Consider the following 21,034-nt stretch of genomic DNA (forward strand, 5'->3'; position numbering starts at 1 on the left):
AAGGCACTACACTGATGAGCCAAAGCATAATGACCATTGCCCACAGCGACGTTGGATCCCGCCTGAAGGTGTTATGGGCACGGTAACGAAAGTATGAAAGCGCAGCAGACACGGACGGGAGATCATGCCGAAGAGAAGGACTGCAAATAGAGAAATCCGTTGAGATAAGCGGCTTTGCCAAAGGGCAAATTATTGTTGCGCAGAGCCTGTGATACGAGCTCAAAAACAGCGAAGTTGGTCGAATGTTTACATGCTACTGTCGTGAGCATCTATGGAAAGAGGTAGGACAGCGAAACTACCACTTGGCGCAAAATGGTTGGACGTCCACGACTCTTCACAGAATGTGGGGTTCGAAGGCTTGTTCGCTCTCTAAAGTAGGATAGATGGTGATCCGTGGCACCTCTGCCGAAAGAACACAATGCTGGTGCACGCACAAGTGTTTCGGATCACACCGTTCGTCGTATATTGTTGAACATGGAGCTCCATAGCGGACCATACCTACGTGTTCGACATTGTCAATTACGATTGCGGTGGGTACAGGACCATCAGGATTCGTCCATCGATCGGTGGAAACGTGTTGGCTCTTCGATTGAGTCACATTTTTGCTACACTGACCACATGCCCCTCCATATCCGTATCCAGTGACGCCTGTTGTCTGAGGATTACACGGCGGCCGGTCGGTACCGTTTGACCTTCATGACCTGTTCGGGCGGAGTTCAGTTTAGTTAGTGTCGATGGTCTTCTCCGCAAACGCCATCATCGATGTGAACGACTGCTCGAAACGTGCAGTGCGCCACGGATGCAGGTTGATGGAGCAATATTATGCTATGGGAGACATTTTCCTGCGCTTGCATGGGACCTGCGGTAGTCACCGAAGACAGGCTGACAGCTGTGAACCACCAGAATCCCTTCTTGCTTGATGTCTTCCCTGACGCTAATGTCATCTTTCAGCACTATAATTGTCCGTGTGTCGGAGCCAGAACGGTAATGCAGTGGTTTGAGGAGCATTCTAGGGAACTCACATTGATGTCTCGACGACCAAATTCCCCTGATGTAAATCCTATGGAACCCATGTGGGCCACGCCATCACCGCATACGCAAATCAGTGGTCCGTTATTTACGCGAATTCCACGACCTGTGCGTAGACGTGTAATGCGACATACCTCCACAAACCTACCAAGAAACTGTCAGATCCCGGATACGCAGAGAGTAATGTATTTCGTTACAAAGATGGACAAACAAGCTGTTAAGCAGGTGGTCATAATGTTTTGGCTCATCACTGTTGTTCTCTTGTTTTCACGACTGATTTCAGTCGTAATGCTTATGTCTCAGTTCAGAGCGTTTGTTTCTGTTGGGTATAATTTTACGAATTATCTTTTGTGCCTAGTGGTGGTAGCCAACGAAATTTTCTTGACAATATTTTAAATTTTACTTACCTCATTGTTGTCCCGTCCCTGTTCGGCGTACTGTTACTACTACTAGCAGCAGCAGTGGTAATAGTAGTAATAGTGCCATAGATATTGTACAACTGGCACTGTGCGCCCATGAGCTTTCATCGCGGACATTGTCGTGGCAGTAAAGTATATGTGCTTGTCAGTTGTGTATATTCAGCGCAGTAACTTGAGTTGACGTGTCTGAAGAGCAGAAAGGAGCTATACTGTTTGAATGTCCCATGACTCCTCCACGAATGACTATTTGTTATATCAATGTGGAGTGTCCAAAGTGTCTACAAGGAACTGCGTGCTACTTGCAGCTATGTAACACGACGTAAGAACAGTGGTCGCAAAAAGGTCCTAACTGAGGGGCCCTGAGACAAGGGTCACGCCTTGTCAGTGGCAGTTGAAATCGAAGCTGACAAGAACTGCTGCTGTCACTGAATGGCGGTGTGTCTTAAACAGTTTCTGTGCAAAAACTGAGTCTGCTACCTGGCAAAAGCGATTGCTGATAGTGCCGCGAAAGGCTGCACGTCTTTATTGTGCCAAACATACAAACTGGACATCAGCTGTTGGAAGGCGTTTAGTGGAGTGCAAAGAATCACAGATTTTGCCTCTTTTCAAAATTGTGCAAGGTGTTGACTGTATCGATTGTGTTTAACGTGCAGTGTGCAGAGGGTGCAATAGGCACTGGAGCACACTGGCTGGCCTGCTAAGTCACGCGATGGTTTTAACCCTCACAGAAAATGTCTGGGGCTATTTGGAACAGCAGACAAAATGCTATTATTCAACATCGTCGCAGTTTAGCTGTAAGTGGATGTGGACTATGTGACGAAACTTGTGAACTCGCTCCCTCTCCACACTGAAGCCAATATCAAGGCTAGAGGGTGTGTTGCCTGGTGTTAGCGTGATGTCACTTCGAGGTGCGTAATTTTTGTCCAGTGCGCTTAGTTATAGTAATCTGCTATTGAATGAATTTGTGTTCCCCCTTTCACACTTCGATGTTGATGAGATGTTAATCTGAATCTTCCTTCCTTTTCCTTTTTATTGCATACATTTGTAGTATATTCACTGTATGGGAGCCATCAACTTTCGACAGAGTTTTGTACCTCTGTAGTCGAACTAGCTGTTACTGTGGCTGTGTTCACATGCCAGTAGTTTTGCTATGATGAATGATGGTTAGTAAGTAAGCTATTGCATCTGCAATAACGTCAGCTGCTCTCGTGTGTCTGGCTGTTTGGGTAAGCATAGCCCTCCCCCACCCCTCCCTCCCCCTAGTGCCCCAAAAGCATGACAGCGGCTCGCGCAATGTCGCTGTCTATAGGGGCGTGCAAAGGGGCGTTGGAGGAGCGTGCATCGATATGCATTGTACTACTGAAGTAGCTACATATTATGTGATTTTTGTGTTCACTGATGTGAAAAAGGATCTTACATTTCTTACTTCTCCCAGTTGGGCGTCCGATTCTGTTCTTTGTGTTGTAATTTGAACTCTCCTTACAAATACTGTACTGCAACGATAACCTTGTGAGGAAGAGTGACGCAAATGGTTCTCAAATAATGTTTGGTAGATACTACAGTTTAAATCATCTACGTAGTTCTCTTGGACGTGTATATCAAGCTGGTGACGTTGTTCCTTGTCATGGAACAAATATTTCTTTTGGTTACATTACACTTCAAAAAATTCTTTCAACATTTCTCATGTCTTAAGTCTCCAATCTTTCTAAATCTGCAATCTGCATTCAACACTTCGTTTCTGCTTTCTGGATGAGCTTAAATATATCTCTAGAACAGCAGATACTGAAAAAGACTTTCACCAGTATCTGTGAAAGGCGGAGACTCATAAAAGTAAAACCTATAAGACCTTGTAAAATGTAAGCAAATATATGTTCCAACACATATTTACGTTCCTTTTAATGGACGCCCCAGATTATTTCTTATGCAGTCAATAACATGAAAAATCAAAAAAAGAGTGGCCTTGGTTGCATCGCAATACATTAATAACATCCCGAGAAATTGCAAAGCGAAGTTGACGCATGAAATAAACGACATGCGCCGAGATGCAAAGGTGATTCCCCCCCCCCCTCCACACACACCTTTGTTTGTGGCAGGAAATCCTGTTATCACTTTAGGTCCTCTGACACCACTGAAAGTAAGATTAAGTACGTCAATCGCGTCGCGATTATGAGCAACGTGGGGTTCACCTTTGCATCTCGAGATGTGCAAGAGCGGCGCTGCATCTCGAGATGCACATAGCGGCACGTCCCAAGCTAAATGTGCGCTTTAAAAAACCTAAAGTTGCTACAGAAATTATTTAATAATTTACGTAAAAGCGTTAACACTAAAGTCAGTCTTCTTTAACGTAGCCTTCATTGCTAGTTAGTTCAATTCAGAATTTACAGGAAGTTAATACTTTGATCTCTCACTTACTTAATGTAACTTCAATTCATTTAAAGAGCGGTGACGTTAAAAAGCGTTGCACGTTTCATAAGCCGTTTGTCCCTTTTCTCCGTACTGATCTTTCTCTTTTATAGCTTCCGAAATAACAGCTCTAGACGGAATAGGTATCTTATTAGCTAATTTACTTAATTTGGCCATGTCCAGAAAATACTCTGCGTTCTCAAACTACTGATTCAGGGCTGTGCGAAAGCTGCATTGTGGTTGGAAGGTGTAAATGCGAATTGAATACTGCAGACTGATGTGCCGACGGTCGTCGCGAACAAGGCCTGTGCCGACAAACAGCGTGTAAAGTGCCCTGTACTACTCACATCTGACGCTTGTGGCCTGGCGGGAAATTTGCATAACTTTGCGTGCGGTAGTGAACATGTTAAATGTCTCTCACTGCAGAATGTTTGCCTTTTCTATGGTCGACTGACCTCATTTTTTGCAAGTTAATGTTTTATTTTCTCTGTACGTTTTAGGTGGATTTCGTTGTCATTATGTTTAAATATATTTAATTTTTTCGTACATTATATGAAATATGATACAGTGAAGTGGTGTATAATTTTTATAACGTATTCTTCGTGGCGTGCATCCTTACGCAGTTCAATGTAAAATTGTATGTGTCTAAAGTAAGTAATCCTAACTACTACTGAGGACAAAATACAGTTTCCTTTCACGGCTTACGCGGCAAAATTTCACTAATGGATTATTCTGTGGATTCGAACGTAACATTTGTACAGTTGACATTGAAGTATTAACATGAAAATAAAAATAAAAGACCTGAATATGAACAATATACAGCGAAGGTTTGACGATGCGAGCTGTGTCGACTTGTCACTAAACAAATGAACAGCAGGTGTTACACACGTAACAGTCTTCACTTTTTATGGAATGACCCTGACCTTATCTTCACTGTTCGAATTTTGTTGTGACTTTTCTTTTTAATGTCTCGGCATAACTTTCTATGCACCGCACATTTTCAGATTTTGTTTATCATTTGTTATCTTAAAGCCAATAACTCTCAGAACACAACTTTTTCTCAGCAAACTGAACTCGTCTTTTCGTTATTCATTCGATGAATCTCTATTACCACCAATCATTGCTGTTATTTTCTCGAATGTTTTACTGTGTAACGTTGGAAGGGAAGGTCATAACAGAAAACGTTAGCTTTTGAACTTGCTTTGAATGGCTTAGAGATTTCACGACAAATAGTTTGGGTACATTTGCTACTAGCCAGTATCTGCAATGTGGTCCACCTTTCTTCAAACTGATACTGAACTGATGCTTGTCTGTGTGGTGCGACAAGACGAGAATTCATTTTGTGAAGATTATTTTTCCGGTGGTGGTGGTGGTATGATGATGCTGTTTTCCTCCTGGGTACACCTGTGTGCGTGTGTGCGTGTGTGCGTGTGTGCGTGTGTGCGTGTGTGCGTGTGTGCGTGTGTGCGTGTGTGCGTGTGTGCGTGTGTGCGTGTGTGCGTGTGTGCGTGTGCGCGTGTGTGCGTGTGTGTGTGTGTAGCCTCGTTACACTATGTTTAATTCAGTTAATTGTCGAGAATTTGCAGCAGAATAACGAATAAAATTTATAGTGAAATATCGAGTTTTTGTTTAGTACTGTAGGCAAGAGGACTCGGGGACAGTTTGTAAAAGGAAACGCTTTTGTAAAAAAATATCTTTAATGATCTCAATCGCAGTAGGTCCTACTGGAATGCTTACAACTAAAATATCACATGGTAGTATCAATAATTAAAAAAGACTGTGATACAATGTGTATCTTTTACATTGGAAGTCAAAGATTATACCATGGAAGTTACAGGTCATACCATAACTCCATAATATTGCTGCCTTCACGAAATAATGCGCAACAGAATGTTGCATATATCATAGAGTGGAATGTACTAGCACGCTGTGGAGTAAATTACTACCACAACAATTTAGAGGAACTAAATGCACTGAAAACTTGAACTTCATCTTCAACTCCCAATAATATCTCAAGAATTTATAGTTACTCTGTACAATATTTACATTTCAATGACTATAGTGTGATGTTGTCTAATAAATATTTAACATTTTATTTTAGGTAACAGAAATGCCATGGTAATTTTACAAAAACCTTCCATTGACAATGCTGTCTGTCCATTTTTCTGTTAGCTTTGCAGGTACAAATGTGTAACATTACACTGTGTACATTTGGAATTAATACTTTTCGTATCATGATACACACAAGCCTTCGATTTTGCCCTTGGGCTTACACAAAATTCTGATCCGTTTGTTTACAAAGCAGCATCACGGACACTTATGAAATTGTATTCAGTAATTTCGTTCTGTAAAAGAATACTTGGTCTGATTGTTAGGGGCGATTACCTAAATTCTGAATTTGATGTTGTTTTAATTTGATCTGAATTCCATAAACTCAAGCAGTTAAATTTTTGAAGATCTAGAACGAAACAGGTGCGCTAGAGTTTCATCCCGTCCTGTGCACTCTGCTTGCAAGATGGCGATTTTACTACTTTTAAAGAGAGTATGTATAAGTTTGTCTTTCCAGACTGCGTGGCACAATACGAAACAGTAAAATAAAAAATAAATTTGATTTCTTGGTGAATTATTTGTACAAAAATATCAAAACATTAGTTCTACAAGTCAAAGACTGATTGCATATTTGGTTTGATTCTCATTTGGCTTCAGTATTTTGTGGCCCCGTAATACATATATTTACAATGCACTGGCGCGGTGCAAGGGCTAATGGGCGCCCTCTTGCTGCGCCAGACCTATGGTGATGACGTCGACGTAGCTCGTGATGGAAGATCTATGTTCGATGACCAACATGAAGTGAGTAGATGGCGATGACATTGATCATAAATACTCTTGGGGGGGTTTTCTTAACCCGAGATTCACCAAAGTCAACGGAGGTTTGATTTCAGTTCCTTTATTCCACGCCGGTCTCGCGCGGCCAGCAGTCGTCGGCTCGCGACGGCTCGGAGAACATCATATACAGAGCCTTACAATTTCGTCAGACGGCCATCGGCATAGGCTTCAGGTTGGCGATCGAGCTCATTCGCCTGACGGGTCCGTTGAACTTCCTCTCGATGTCCTCGAGGCTCTTGCCCTGCGTCTCGGGAACGCAGAATTTCACGAAAATCAGCGAGAAGAAGCAGATGGTCGCGAAAATCCAGAACGCTCCGTACGGACCTACTGCTTCCTTGAGATCGCTGAAAGTCTTGGTGACGATGAAGGTGCACGCCCAGTTGAAAGCCGTGGCGATGGACGCTGCCGGTCCTCTAATCTTGGCTGTGGAAAGAGAGAAAATGGCGCTTTCAGTCAGGCACTAGAGTATTGGAATCAGAGCATAGATTACTGGCGTGGTTACTTATGAAATAAATCTCAGCGTCTTCTGTGGCTTTATTACTGCGTGTGAACTGTTCTAAACTGGTGTCATACAGTGCCACGCCAGTGAAACAAAAGTAATGAATATCGTCTCTTAATACCAGTTGTCATTTCATCTTGAGACAGTAACCTAAAGCCAGATGACAGGAAGGATTTCATAAATTTCGTGCTGCCTCCCCTACATCTGAGTCATACGGACTCCATAACTTGTACATGCTCTACATTCGACCTCCGCAACTTGCGCATAACTGCTCTTACCGCCAGTACAAGAAATTCGCAGTAAGAAGCACATGTGTACTTTTCTCTTGGCCACTCCCCGAAACACATCAGTACACCATATTGTAGGAGTGTGACAGTATTAGCCAAAGAGTGCCGTTACATTTTTATTGCGAAAGTTAAAAAAAAGGCAAATAGTTATATTAAATACCGTACGTGGAAGAAGGTAGACCAAAATTGTGTTCAAAGAAAAAAAGGAGCTTCAGATAAAAGTACTTTCTTGAATGATACTTGCTAAACTAGAGATTTTGAGTGTCAATTTTTTAATCTTCTCATGCTGCAGAAATGATGCTAGGGTGAGCCGATTGAAGCAAAGAGTTAAAACGCGACTGAAAACTCTCGCACATATTTGTTGTTCTCTAAATTGCAGAGGCCTCGTCTGGCTCTCAAAGCTGAAGGGCAAGTTGCGGAATTCGGCTTCGGCATTAGTGGATTCAACCTTGACTTTTTCCAAATTACGGAATTTGTTTCCCCCACCCCTCCCCCACACGACTGGCACACTCTTTCTTCTCTCCTGATTGTCTCCAGCCCATTTGCAGTAGTGCTTCTGATACTATGTTAATGATACTACTACGACAAAAATGTTGATGCATCAGCTTACCTGGTAGGATCTCCCCCATCATGAGCCACGGGATGGGCCCGAATCCTAGCGAGAACCCGATGACGAAGATGACGAAACTGGCCAGCGGCAGCCAGCCGTAGTCTTTCACGTCGTATCCCGTGTCTTGGAGGAAGAAGAACGCTCCCAGAGCGAGGAGGGATAGATTCATCGAGATGGCAGAGATGTACAGCAACACCTTGCGGCCGAGGCGGTCGATCAGCGCAGTCGCGATGAATGTGGAGCCGAGGTTGACGATGCCCACGATGATGGTGCTGAGGTTTCCGTCGATCGTGCTGCCAGCATCCTGCGAGAAGGAAGAATTGGTTTCCAACTTAGACATCAGACGCAATGTGCGATTATCGGTAGGGAGTCTTCACTTCGGCACAGTAAGAGAACAGTTGGCGAACTGGAGGCAATATTTACCCTGAAGATGTCGACGGTGTAGAAGATGACCGCGTTGATACCGCTAAGCTGCTGGAAGAACATGAGGCCTATGCTGACCATGATGGGCTTGATGTTGTTCCTGTTGAAGAGGTCGAGGGCAGACGCGGGGGCGTTCTTGATCGAGTCCAGGTGGTTCTTCTCGATCTCGTGCAGCTCTGCCGTCACGTCTGCGTCCTTGCCTCTCAGCCACTGCAGCGCCTTGTGCGCTCTCTTGTTTTTGTCTGCAACAGAAAGGTAAAGGGCGACGTCAGATTGGTGCATCTCCGTACAAATTTGTTCGCAATATCGGTGACAGTCTCATTGTAACAACACAGTCTGGAGAACAGAAGCACTGTGGAGAGATATAGACCAATGCGTCTGTAAAATCGGAATTAGTGTCGACTTTATTCTAGTAAAACCATTCTAGTGTGTGGCGTTGTGTAAAGAGATCTTCTCTGCTCGATGAATCTCTGTACTGTTTCTTTTTCCTCGTTTGTATATCAATGATTTTGGGTAGTTTTATTGTATTATGCAACCTCTGCTCTCTCCTGTGACACTTAGTCAAATTTTTGCTGTGTGTTCCGCCTCTGACATTTTTTTCTCCCTTGAAACCTATTTCGTAACTGCAACATCTTACTTTCCCATCGACCTGAGTGTATAGTTCAGGGTTTTGGTAAGACATACGTAACTGTGGTGCTGCGCGCACACATTTCGGGAGCGAAGTATTATCTACAACGTTTGCAGAAACCAGACTGCAGCTGTATGGTCGACGGACATGCAAAGGAGGCGGTGGTTTAGAAGGCAGTGAGACAATGTAGCCTATCCCTCCCATGTTATATGGAGTCAGTGATTGTGATTAAACATTTGTTTGTTAACATTTTAATTTGATTGCAAATTTAGAATTCAGATAAAAGTAAAAAAGTTGGAATGCGAACGTTTTAGTTAGACTTTATCATGATTTATGACTATGAACTGAACCTACAGATTACTATAACGCGTCACAATTGGTGTCACTCGTGCTGAGTGAACCAGAACACCGACAAAATTTCAGAATTTATTCAGGTTCATTTCCTCATTATTTTGGAACAGGAGACCTATGTTCTCCGGTAGCTTTGTACGTAGAAAGTAAATTTCATTTGCTTTCTGGAGTTTATCTATCATCTCCGTAAGGCTTTCGCGATTACTAGATGATCCTGTAACGAAGCGCGCTGCTCTCCGTTGAATCTTCTCCATCTCCTCTATCAACCCTATCTGGTACGGACCCCACACTGGAGAGCAGTATTCAAGCAGTGGGCCAACAAGTGTACTGTAACCTACTTCCTTTGTTTTCGGATTGCTTTTCCTTAGGATTATTCCAATGAATATCAGTTTGGCATCTGCTTTATAGACGATTAATTTTATGCGGTCATTCCATTTTAAATCACTCCTAATGCCTACTCCCAGATAATTTATGGAATTAACTGCTTCCAGTTGCTGACCTGCTATATTGTAGCTAAATGTAAAGGAACTTTCTTTCTGTGTATTCGCAGCACATTACACTTGTCTACATTGTGATTCAATTGCCATTCCCTGGACCATGCGTCGATACGTTGCAGATCCTCCTGCATTTCAGTACAATTTTCCATTGTTACAACCTCTCGATATACTACAGCACCGTCCGCAAAAAGCCTCAGTGAACTTCCGATGTTACCCACAAGGTCATTTATGTATATTGTGAATAGCAACGATCCTACGACACTCCCCTGCGGCACACCTGAAATCACTCTTACTTCGGAAGACTTCTCTCCATTGAGAATGACGTGGTGCGTTCTGTTATCTAGGTAGCCCATGTCTACTGGACTGTTTTGGGTTCGAATGATCGTTTCTGTCATAAACGTGAATGTTGACGGTTCGTTGTGTGACAGCGTGTGTAAGTATGAAGAAAGTCAGAGAGCCAATTCGTGAGGTCTGCTTATGAAATGTTGGATTTTTGGAGAAGTGAGGTCGGAGAGACGAAGAAATCAGTATATCTTGGGAGAGCTCTTTTCGTTTGGCAATGAAATGCAGGAGAAACTGGTAAACAGACTTTTTTTGAAAAAGTCTCTGGAACCTACGAAACAGTTGAAGTTTTTTTTATGAGGAATGTTAGGGAGTGCAGTGCTGAGGATACTCACTCTTGGAGATGTACCATCTCGGCGTCTCCGGCACGAAGCACGTGCAGACGAGGAAGGGCACGGGCAGGCAGGCGCCGAAGAGCGCCAGCTCCCACCAGTTGAGGCAGTTGCCGATGGCGTAGCACAGCAGGATGCCCAGGTTGCCGAACGTGGTCGAGATGAGGCCGAGCATGCCGCGCACTTCGGCCTGCACCGTCTCGCCCATGTACACGGGCAGGCAGAGCGAGGCGATGCCCACGCAAAAGCCGGCGATGGAGCGGCCCACCAGGATCATGGGCACGTTCACGGCCAGCCCGATCAGCAGGAACGCTGCACGGCACACGGGCGAGAGGCGGGAGTTAGACACGGGCCGGAGGGGGACAGCGCGGCGCATCGTAACTAGCGGCAGGCAGCAGATACTTACAGATGATGAACGGAATGGCCGTGGCCAGGATCGTCGTCTTTCTGCCGATGGCTTCGATCAGAGGGCCGCCTGCGATGCCTCCCAGCAAGGCCGCCAGCGGCATCAGGCTGCCTATCCAGGATTCCTGCACACCGACACAAACGCGCTGGTCAGTCGACAGTTGGTGGACGTCGCAGTCTAATACTGTGTGTATTCTCTATGTAGCCCAGTGGGTCAGCCAATTTTGCTTATCTTTCGTACGATTGTATCGTGTAATTTAAATGGGCGCGCCTCTGTGCTTAAATACCACAAAGCCAAACGTCTGCTGTTACAGCCCCATTGAGTCTGAGAACTTTTATGCTATTGACATTTCTTTCTCCTCCGGCAGTATTGTCGAAATTGCCGAGTTGTGCCGTGGTTTGAATCCACGTTAAACTGTAGGTCCTCCAATAAATGGTTGGATAGGTCAGTTTAAAGGTAGGTGGCAGGAAGGCCATACACCTACAGCGGGACCACGTAGTAAACCACTGTTCTGACGAATCGAACGGTTGATGACTGCTTTACCTACTCAGATGTAACACATGCAGCTCTTTTTTTTCTCATATTAAACCAAACCTATCGCTACAATAGTACTGATGTTCCGCAAGAAAAGAACAATAATAGTAATGGTAATAATTTTGGTAACATTCATAGCAAGGTAAAAAAGATATCGCGATGAAACCAACGTTTATTTATCGGTACATACATGCGCGTATTGGACTGACCTCATACTGGGCTACACCTGCTTCGAGTTATGTACACTTTTTGAAAGTCTCAGTAGGGTAAAAGCTGTGTCCCGTATTAGTGAAGTGAACCAGTATTGCCTGCTTTCGTACTCGATGTGTTGCACAGCGCTTCATTTCCATAGAAGTAGCTGATAGTGGTAAGACAACAGTTCATACTGGTGTAGAAGTGTTCGGCATATTAGAAAGAAAAAATTCAGTACTAGCAGACTTCGTTCGTCGCCTTAGCCGGTAGTGCTGACTACTACTCGAAAGCTGCCGCTGTGTATTGTGTTAAACTGGTTCCTAAAAGTTGGAATTTCGATTTCTCGAAAAAGCTTGAGGAGCGCATTGTACCAGAGCAGCACCTTTTACGTCCAGGTATGTACTACAATCGTGTGAAAGATGAGCAAAATTGGTGACCGGCAGCGTGTATTTTTCCCTTGTCAGTAATTACGTGCCAGACTATGGATACGAAGGTCTGGAGATCGATCTCCGGTGAGTCATAGGATCTTTGTCACTTTTCATCTCTGCGAATGTTTGGCAATTGTGGAAAACGCTGAGTTTTGGTTCTATGCTAAACTGTAGTTCCCCCCACAACTGGTTGGATAAATCGGTACAAAAGTCGGAGGGAGACAAGGGCATACCACGCCCAATTGCCCCGTAAAGCACTGTACCGTCCAAACCAACATTTGAGTACAGTTGAAGTCAGATTTAACCACTGCGCGGTCGCTCGATTACGCCCTGCACACCAACTGGAAGCGCATTTATCCCATCAGAACCAGCAAGGCGAAGGCTTTCTCACCATTCCGTCTGTTCGAAGAAAACAGCCTTGCGAGCGACCGCCTTGCATTGAAAAGGGCGGGTCGCCTGTTCGTCTATCCAGGCAACGCCTTTGCCGCGTTCCACCAGGCGGAGATGAGGTTTTCTGGGCCACGGTCGTTCACCACCTATCGCGTTGCAATGCTAATACAGGCACGGCGGGGCCGCACCACGTTGTTTTTACGGCGACAGCGGAACGCAACTGGTCTGAAGGTGAAGGTGCTCCTGGAAAATCCCGCAGGATACTTCTGCCTTTAATGAGGAGCCCTTCATTTCCTTCTTGTGATTGCCCTTAATTTTCATAAATGCAGGAAACTTGTTTACATTAGTCAGAGCGTAGGAATTATCTGAATACCAGTCCATAACAGTGTACTAACAATGTGTCCAGTGGAGTGTCTCTTGGACTGATATCTGTGAGGACGCATTTGATTAAACAAGAAAGCCGCATTATGGGACATAACTATTGCAACTTCGTTCACAAAAGCGAAATTTTCATCTCTGGTTGTATCAACTGCAATATTTTTCCGTAGCGCCTTACTTCCTTAGGTCGGATTCCAGCTGTAAGTTTCTTGTAACTTTTCTGACTTTTGTAGAATATACCCAGTGCGTACACCTAGCTGCAAAGTGAAATTCATTTTAGTAGGTGTCTTCGTTACAGATCCTGCTATTCTTTCAGTTGCCGTACTTCCCAGAACACCATATCTTATCACCAGGAAGTACGTGCAGTGGTGGGTTTCACATAAAAAGACACGGTTCTTACGATCCAGCGAAATATCGCAACAAACTTAGTTTCGACTCAATCTTGATTGTAAGTGCGATAAACGATAAATTAGACTCTTTGCTGGAAATCTTACCTGTTGTTTATCAACGGTGATCGTGCTGTTGGTGTCGGCTTTCATGGATGCAAGTGCTGGTGATGTGTAGGCGGAAGAAAATCCAACGACGAGAGATCCTATGGACACGGACACAGATGCCAGCACCTGAAAACAGAAAACGCATGTGTTTTTACTATTTGATAACGTAACAGAATTTACTAAGTAATATGGCCGGCTCCTATGAAAAGAAATTCATCTGAAGAAACTTTCACGTTAACAATAGCGATGTAAGTCAAAATGTAATGGCCAATGTAGTGATTACGGAAGATTATAATATATAGGTTTGGTTATTACTTTGATAATCGATTCATGATCGTGATAATAATAGCTGTGGCATCAGCTCTCGTTGACGGAGTGCGTATCACCTTCCCGACTATTAGATCACCACCTCAATAAAGAGTATTCCCAATCGTGGTCACGTTGGAATAGTAAGTCAGCGGATACGTGCCGTTGTTAGCAGCTTTACCTATAGGGCTCGTTTTCTCAGTTGACGTCAAGCCGGATTACCGTCCGGTCAAGAGTTCGTCGCCCGGTCATTAAGTATGGGCGTGGAGTTGGCCACTCGGCCGTATTTGGGTTCTGTATCCGCGGTTGTAATTGATGTCCTTACGGATTAGGCGCATGCCGCCGGTCACGTAGGTTCCTGGTAAGGAGCAGCGGCCAGGATCTGCGCCGAACAAAGCGTGGTAAAGGGGTAGGGGGGAGGGCCGCTTCGATAGTATGCTGAGACAGTCTACCGGAAATCACATTGCGGTTGAGAATACAATAGCAGGGTATCTGCGCTGACATTTGAACGACGGTCGCCAGATCTTCCCGTGGAAACAATATCGTTGGAGCAAATGATATAGCGGACAATTTAGAGCTGACCATATATTAATTAGTATGCACTTTAATCTTTAAATGTCAATAGCTATGGAATGGTGTATATATAATGTTTCATTACAAAAATTACCTAGAGACTACCTGTGAAATATTAATGTTTGTGTTTTGGTTATGTACATATTAACAATTAATAGCGGATTAAATTTTTCGGGAGAAATGGTCGTTACAGGTCTACTCGCAACTTTTATGTGATACAATCTATTGCATTGTTGTGCGTGGACGACATTAGTCGTAAATCAGAATCCAGTGAAAACCAGATAATGCAGAAGTATGTACCCGAATTTTCCACCCTGCATCTTGTTCTAATATTTATTGAACACCGTGGAACACCCTGTACGTGATAACACGTGCCAATGTGTAAACTTTGAAACGAATTTACTGTAGAACCCTGAATAATATGAAACGTTGCGGAACCCAGTGAGATCTGGAAATTTGTTGACCTTATTTGCAGCACTTTTTCTGGTACGAGTTCGTTTACCGTATAATGAGTCAGTATAAGGCGGACCAATGTCTGTCTGTCTTCTTAAGAATTTCAAATTGTTGGGAAGTATGAATACTTGCGAGAGAGGTGGACTAGCACCTACTGGTTACTATTCGTTCAGTTTGTAGCAGAATGATTTATCCCTATACAGTTGATTTCGAGCCGTGTTCCTGCTCCTCGCCGAAGCGACAAGCGCGCGGGCTGTGTCAACTAACGAGTTGCCGGTGGTCTCAGTGCGTTGACTGGGAAAGTTCCACGGGAGTAATTTTTTTTTAACGAAACAGTTCTTTCCTAGAGTGTTGCTTCATCTGTAATGGCCTGACTGCCGTATCGAGGCTGTACAGTCTCAGCCACAAAACAAGGCGTGCTCGTTAAGAGCACAGCCGAATGAATTTCTAATCATCCGAGGCGCCAACAGCCGCTGGTTCTCTGCGCGGCCCAGGAGTCTTACGCCATTTCAGAAGTCAGCATTGAGCTTTCTAGGGGTGAGACGATTCCGTTGATACAGTTTTTCTTTTCTTTTTCCCTTATTACCACCCCTTCTTACACAGAATTCTAAAGGAACGCGAACTTGGCAAACATGAGCCACAGTCTTCTGATGACACGTGCATCATTCGGCCACCGAAGAAAAGGACTTCTTTTTTTAATTTTTTTTAAATTGAGCTTCAACAAAAGTTGGCTGTACTTCGTGCACTGAAATCCGGAAATCTTGCTTAGAGGTGGGCATTTCGGTAATTATTAATACCCTACAGTTTTGTGACGAGTCAAGTGAGATAAACAAAAAGCACAGAACATACAGCGTTTGAAAGACATTACTCGTAAATTATTCAGTGTCACTAAAGTCCGTGTGTTTTCCTAGACGTCATAAGGCACGTCCCAAGATTCCAGTCAGCGACACTAAGAACTTAAACAAAGAAGGGGCAGAGCATTTTGATAAGTTATAAAACCCGTTTCCGTTGTGCACAGTTAACTGCCTGTTTGGTTCGAAAGCTTTGACGACTTATGGACAGGTATGTGCCACTCAGAATTGACGTATGGTGGCATTTCTGTCACCTAGATAGGCTCGAAGCCATGCAGCTAATGCGGTAAGGTACCAAGTGTACAGGCCCCAGGATAAAATTTCGCGTCGCCATCAGGGCTTCAAAAGAATAACGCCTGGGCAATATCAAGACTACTTAATTGAGTAAACACTATTATTAATGAACAAGCCAGTGAAGTAGCGAATCCCCACAAGTAGCCTAGAATTAGTACCTGAGATTCATACTATTTTGTTTCAAACATTATTGTGGCCACTACGGACAAAATGCTGCACGAAAATCTATCCAATTGCTAGGACACCGCGTGGAATCGCGCCGTTCTACTGACAGAACAGAAAGATCTGATTTCAATAATCGATAATACCTACATGTTTCCAGGTGCACTGCCCATGTCGAACAATTCACTGGCGATTTACATGTACCTTCTTATACCGGGTGGTTACAATTATAGTGCAGCTCACGGAGAACCAGTGTGGGCTGTAATTATCGTGTGGCAACGAAACTAGGTACATATGCTAATGCGTTAATGCTGAACCGATTTCAGCTGAAAAAAATTAGTTCCAATTACCGCCACCAGCTGCAAATCTCGCGCTGTGCAGAATTTCGTCGTCATTTCCAGTGCTGATATTGAACAAATTGTGCAAGCGGCGATTAATGATACAGTCAGCATTATGACACTCTCACTTTTTGACCTATTCTTCCTACTTCCCGTTCCTAATACATTACATGTGGTAACGTTTCCTTACGCCTTCCTTGCATTCACAGCGCCTGATTTGCACTTGGTGGCCAAAATAGGAACTAATTTTTTCCAGCGTAAATCAGTTCCGCATTAACGTATTAGAATATCTACCGAGTTCGCTGACATACGATAATTACAAGTCCGCACTGGACCTCTGTGAGTTGCTGCACTTTAATTATAACCATCTGGTACCTAAGGGAGGAGAGGCACCCAGCAATTAGCCGCAATCCCATCGCTTTTTATCGTTCTTGCATATCTAGGTTTCGGCTGTCGACAGCCATCTTCAGTGCATTTGAGTTACAGTCCAACAAACTCGCGGTGGTACATGTCACCATTAGATTTTACTGGTGTAAAGAAGGAAAAACTGCCTATACACCAGTAAGATACTATGGTGACATGTACCACCGCGAGTTTGTTCGATTGTAACTAAAATGCACTAAAGATCGCTATTTATAGCAGAAATATCGACATGCAAGGGTAAAAAACGAACAAACAGAAAAAAAGATTCGCGACTGATTGCTGTGTCTCTTTCCTTATAGTTTACGATGACTGTGCACGGCAGTTCCTTATGGAATCAAAAATGACCCAGTACCTATACATACACTAAGCTTTCATACTGGGTGTCTGTAACGTATAGTGCCACAGTTAAATTGAAAATAGTTTTCATGACATCCGTTTCTAAACAAGGTTTTCGGGAGGTTTCCCACGATTTTAAGGCAATTCCCTTCTAATTGTTCCCAGTTGGGAACCAGCTCGCCTGGTATAAGGCTGGGCAGTGAGTGAGAGTATAGCATGAGATATTAGTCCAGAATACCTAGAGAATAAGAAATCAAGTGTTGCTTCAATATATCAAGCAGTTAACTTTCATACCCCCAATGCACTAATCCTGAGACATTACAAAGCGAATTTCATATCAGAATCTTGAGAGACCTATTCCAAAGTCTAGCGTAGATCGGTTTATAATCACACACATTGAGGGTGGATTCATGCAGAGTAAACGGGTGGCGGCGTCTACCTGTGACCAGGTGCACTTCGGTTTTGGGCCGGTCTGCGGCACATTAATGTTAATGTGCGTGTCGGCCCGCATCAACATCTTGACCATCTTGGCGCGTCGTTCGTTGTCGGCTGTTCCCCCGGAGACGATAGGGACGCTCGGCGGGTCCCGAGGAGCACACGCACTGTCTCAGGCGGGGTCGTCGAACGCGTTCCCGCAGCACTCGCGCAAGTGAGTTCGCAGCAAACGGGCGGTGAGCGGCTGAGTCGCGAGACACACTGAGGATCGGCCGCCGGCCGGGCCACACTTATATTACCGCTGTCCCCGCTTAACTCGGCTCACCTTGCGTGCCGCCGCTTTTGTTTCAGACGCACGCATCGCATCGTATCGCTCCTCGCGTCCTGTCCTCCCTCCCTCCCTCCTTTCTTCCTTCCTGACCCGTGCGCTCCCCCTCCCCTCTTTCCCCGCCAATCATTGCCGGCGTCGACTTCGACGTCGCCGCGACGTGCCCACAGCCAGGCTACTTTGCTGTCCAATTGTGACGCCCTTTTGTCCGAGCGTTTATTTCAATTGCCCCGTTGCGTCGTCTCGTGGCTACGTCACCGCCCCCCCCTCACCCCACCCCCCTATCAATCAGAACGGGAGCCTTCTCCTCCTCCCTCCCATCTACAGTTTCTCTTGTGTCCCCTCCTAGTCTCTCTGCTTTTTCATCATTTGTCGAAATTTTGTTATGGTAGATGTGACGCCTCAGGCTACCATACCCTTTCGTCGTTACACTGAGGTGACAAAAATCATAGGGTACCTCCTAATAACGTGTCGGACCTCCATTTATCCGGTGTAGTGCAGCAACTAGATGTGGCATGGACTCAACAAGTCGTTGGAAGACACCCTGCAAAAACACTGAGCCATACTGCCACTGTAGCAGTCCACAACTGCAAAAAAATGTTGCCGGTGTCGGGCGACCTTGGTGGCCAAATCATCTGCTCGAATTGCCCAGAATGTTCCTCCAGGCAGTTGCCAACAATTGTGGCTCGGTGACATGGCACATTGCTGTCCATAAAAATTGTTTGGCTACAAATGGTCTCGAAGTAGCAAAACATAACCATTTCCAGTCAATGGTCGGTTCAGCTGGGCGAGAGGACCCAGTCAATTTCGTGTAAACACAGTCCACACCATGATGGAACCGCCAGGAGCTTGTACACTGCCTTGTTGACAGCTTGGGTCCATGGGTTCGTGGGGTCCGCGCCACACTGGAACCCTGCCATCAGCTCTTACCAGCTGTAATCGGGTCTCATCTGACTAGGCCACGGTGTCCCAGTTGTCTAGTGTCCAATCGATACGGCTACGAGACCGGGAAGGGTGCTGCAGGCACGTCGTGATTTTAGAAAAAAACACTTGCATCGGTCGGTTGCTGCCACAGCCCATTAGCTCCTAATTTCGCCGCAGTCCTAACGGAAACGGATACGTTCGTCGCACGCCCCGCATTGTTTTCTGCGGTTATTTCACGCAGTGTTGCTTGTCTGTCAGCACTGACAACTGTACGCAAACGCTGCTGCACTCTGTCCTAGGTGAGAGGTAATGCCTGAAATTTGCTAGTCTCTGTACACTCTTGACACTGTCGAAGTCGGAATATTGAGTTCCGTGGCGATTTCTGAAATGTAATGTCCCATGCGTCTAGCTCCAACTACCATTCGCCATTTAAAGTTGTTAATTCCCGCTGCGCGGCCATAATCAGCTCGGAAAAATTTTCACGTGAATCACGTGAGTACAAACAACGGCGCCGCCAGTGCATTGCCCTTTTACATCTTGTGTACGCGATACTACCACCATTTGTATATATGCCTATCGGTATCCTATTACTTTTGTCACCTCAGCATATACAGAATACAATCGATAAAAGCATTGCATTGGCGAAAATATGAATTTTGCTGAGCCAGTTGAAGATAAAGTGCGAAATGCGGCCGGACACAAAATTATACCTCTGTAAAGTGCTTGGTTGGTATATTTCGCTAAAATAATTTAGTCCACAGTTACGGAGCTCAACTGCTGTTAACATGGCTGAAGTAAGAGTTATGACTGAATTGCACTTTAGCAGCAGAGCTTCAACACCTTATCTTGGCTAAAAACTCGGGCCTTTCTTTCACGGATAGGGGAATTTTCAATGCGCCCCGCAGTGCGGGAAGTTGCGGGTGTTCTGCGAAACGGTGACCACCAAAGGGCCTCGAGTAGTGCTTTGCTATTCGCCGCGTGACAGGCGCGACCGCCTTGGCGGCGAAGGGTCGCCTGCATCGCACATGCGCGCTGCCACGTACGGAAGGCCGTGTACCGGTATATCACAGGGTCCGGTCACCAGAGAGAGAGAGAGAGAGAGAGAGAGAGAGAGAGAGAGAGAGAGAGCTAGCTTTTCTGCCCAGACCTTCCTACTTCTAGTGCCGTTCGGCCGAAAAAAACCGCATTAGCATTTTTAACGGTTACGGCGGCGCGTTCACCTCTACCCACGCCAGTCGCCACACCGGAAGACGGCCCAGGAAGGACTCGTGTGCCACGTTCGACGAGCCTTTCGCCTTCCGCTCTTGTGTTGCCGAACGGCAGTTGGGTCGTGATAGAGACGGCGCATCAGCCAAAGTGGGCCGTGTGAGCCTCTTCCAGGTACTATATAGCGTCTTCCTCCGCTCCGTCCCGGAAGATTTCCAGAAAGAGAGAGAGAGAGAGAGAGAGAGAGAGAGAGAGAGAGAGAGAAACACTAACCCAGTTGGATAACGAATCTGGAGTGACGTCAGAGGAACAGTTTCTGTCTTCACTTGAGATGGCTGTGAGATCCCGATCGTGCAATTTTTGCCCTAGTTAAAAGTATGTGAAGTTTCGAAATTTGTGTGTGCTGTGGCCAGTGCACACGATCTGAAAGTAACCCAACTTGTTTAGAATTTGGGTACCGGAGTGGTATGTTGTTTTTCGAATGTGGTCAATAATCACACATCAGAACAAAACCAGCTGTATATCCTTTGTTAACGGGTTACAAAACTCCCTCTCAAAAAACTAGTAATTGTCTGATATGATTATCCAACAAGTGAAGCAAATTTCTTGTTTGTGATGGGAAAGTGCCGATGCTAGATACGATGAGGTACAGTAGAGGGAACCGTGTAGTATATGGGATGGCAGCCTCTCTGGTGATGGGGGATTTGACATCTGGAGAGTCAACAGCGAATTTAGTGTCCGACGCAAACAAGACGCTGAATTCAGTAACCGGCTATGCCTAAGCGAACAGCGCGCGCGCCTGTGTGTGTGTGTGTGTGTGTGTGTGTGTGTGTGTGTGTGTGTGAGGGAGAGGAGAAGTGGGGGGAGACGCTAGTTC

At 45.1% G+C, this 21,034-nt stretch overlaps 1 protein-coding gene across 1 annotated transcript in view; it reads right to left on the minus strand.

The window, feature by feature from the left end:
* Positions 1–6,782: 6,782 nt before the first annotated feature.
* Positions 6,783–21,034, minus strand: part of LOC124777986 (facilitated trehalose transporter Tret1-like) — a 33,111-nt gene continuing 18,859 nt past the window's right edge. Inside the window, exons 3-8 of the mRNA XM_047253553.1 lie at positions 13,529–13,654; positions 11,113–11,236; positions 10,710–11,018; positions 8,557–8,798; positions 8,134–8,437; positions 6,783–7,160 (exon numbers count right to left, since the gene is read on the minus strand). Coding sequence (XP_047109509.1) covers positions 6,883–7,160; positions 8,134–8,437; positions 8,557–8,798; positions 10,710–11,018; positions 11,113–11,236; positions 13,529–13,654 — 1,383 coding nt within the window. The 3' untranslated portion in view covers positions 6,783–6,882. The remainder of the gene's footprint in view (positions 7,161–8,133; positions 8,438–8,556; positions 8,799–10,709; positions 11,019–11,112; positions 11,237–13,528; positions 13,655–21,034) is intronic.

Source organism: Schistocerca piceifrons, chromosome 2 (genome assembly GCF_021461385.2).
Source record: "Schistocerca piceifrons isolate TAMUIC-IGC-003096 chromosome 2, iqSchPice1.1, whole genome shotgun sequence".
NCBI classification, from domain to species: domain Eukaryota; kingdom Metazoa; phylum Arthropoda; class Insecta; order Orthoptera; family Acrididae; genus Schistocerca; species Schistocerca piceifrons.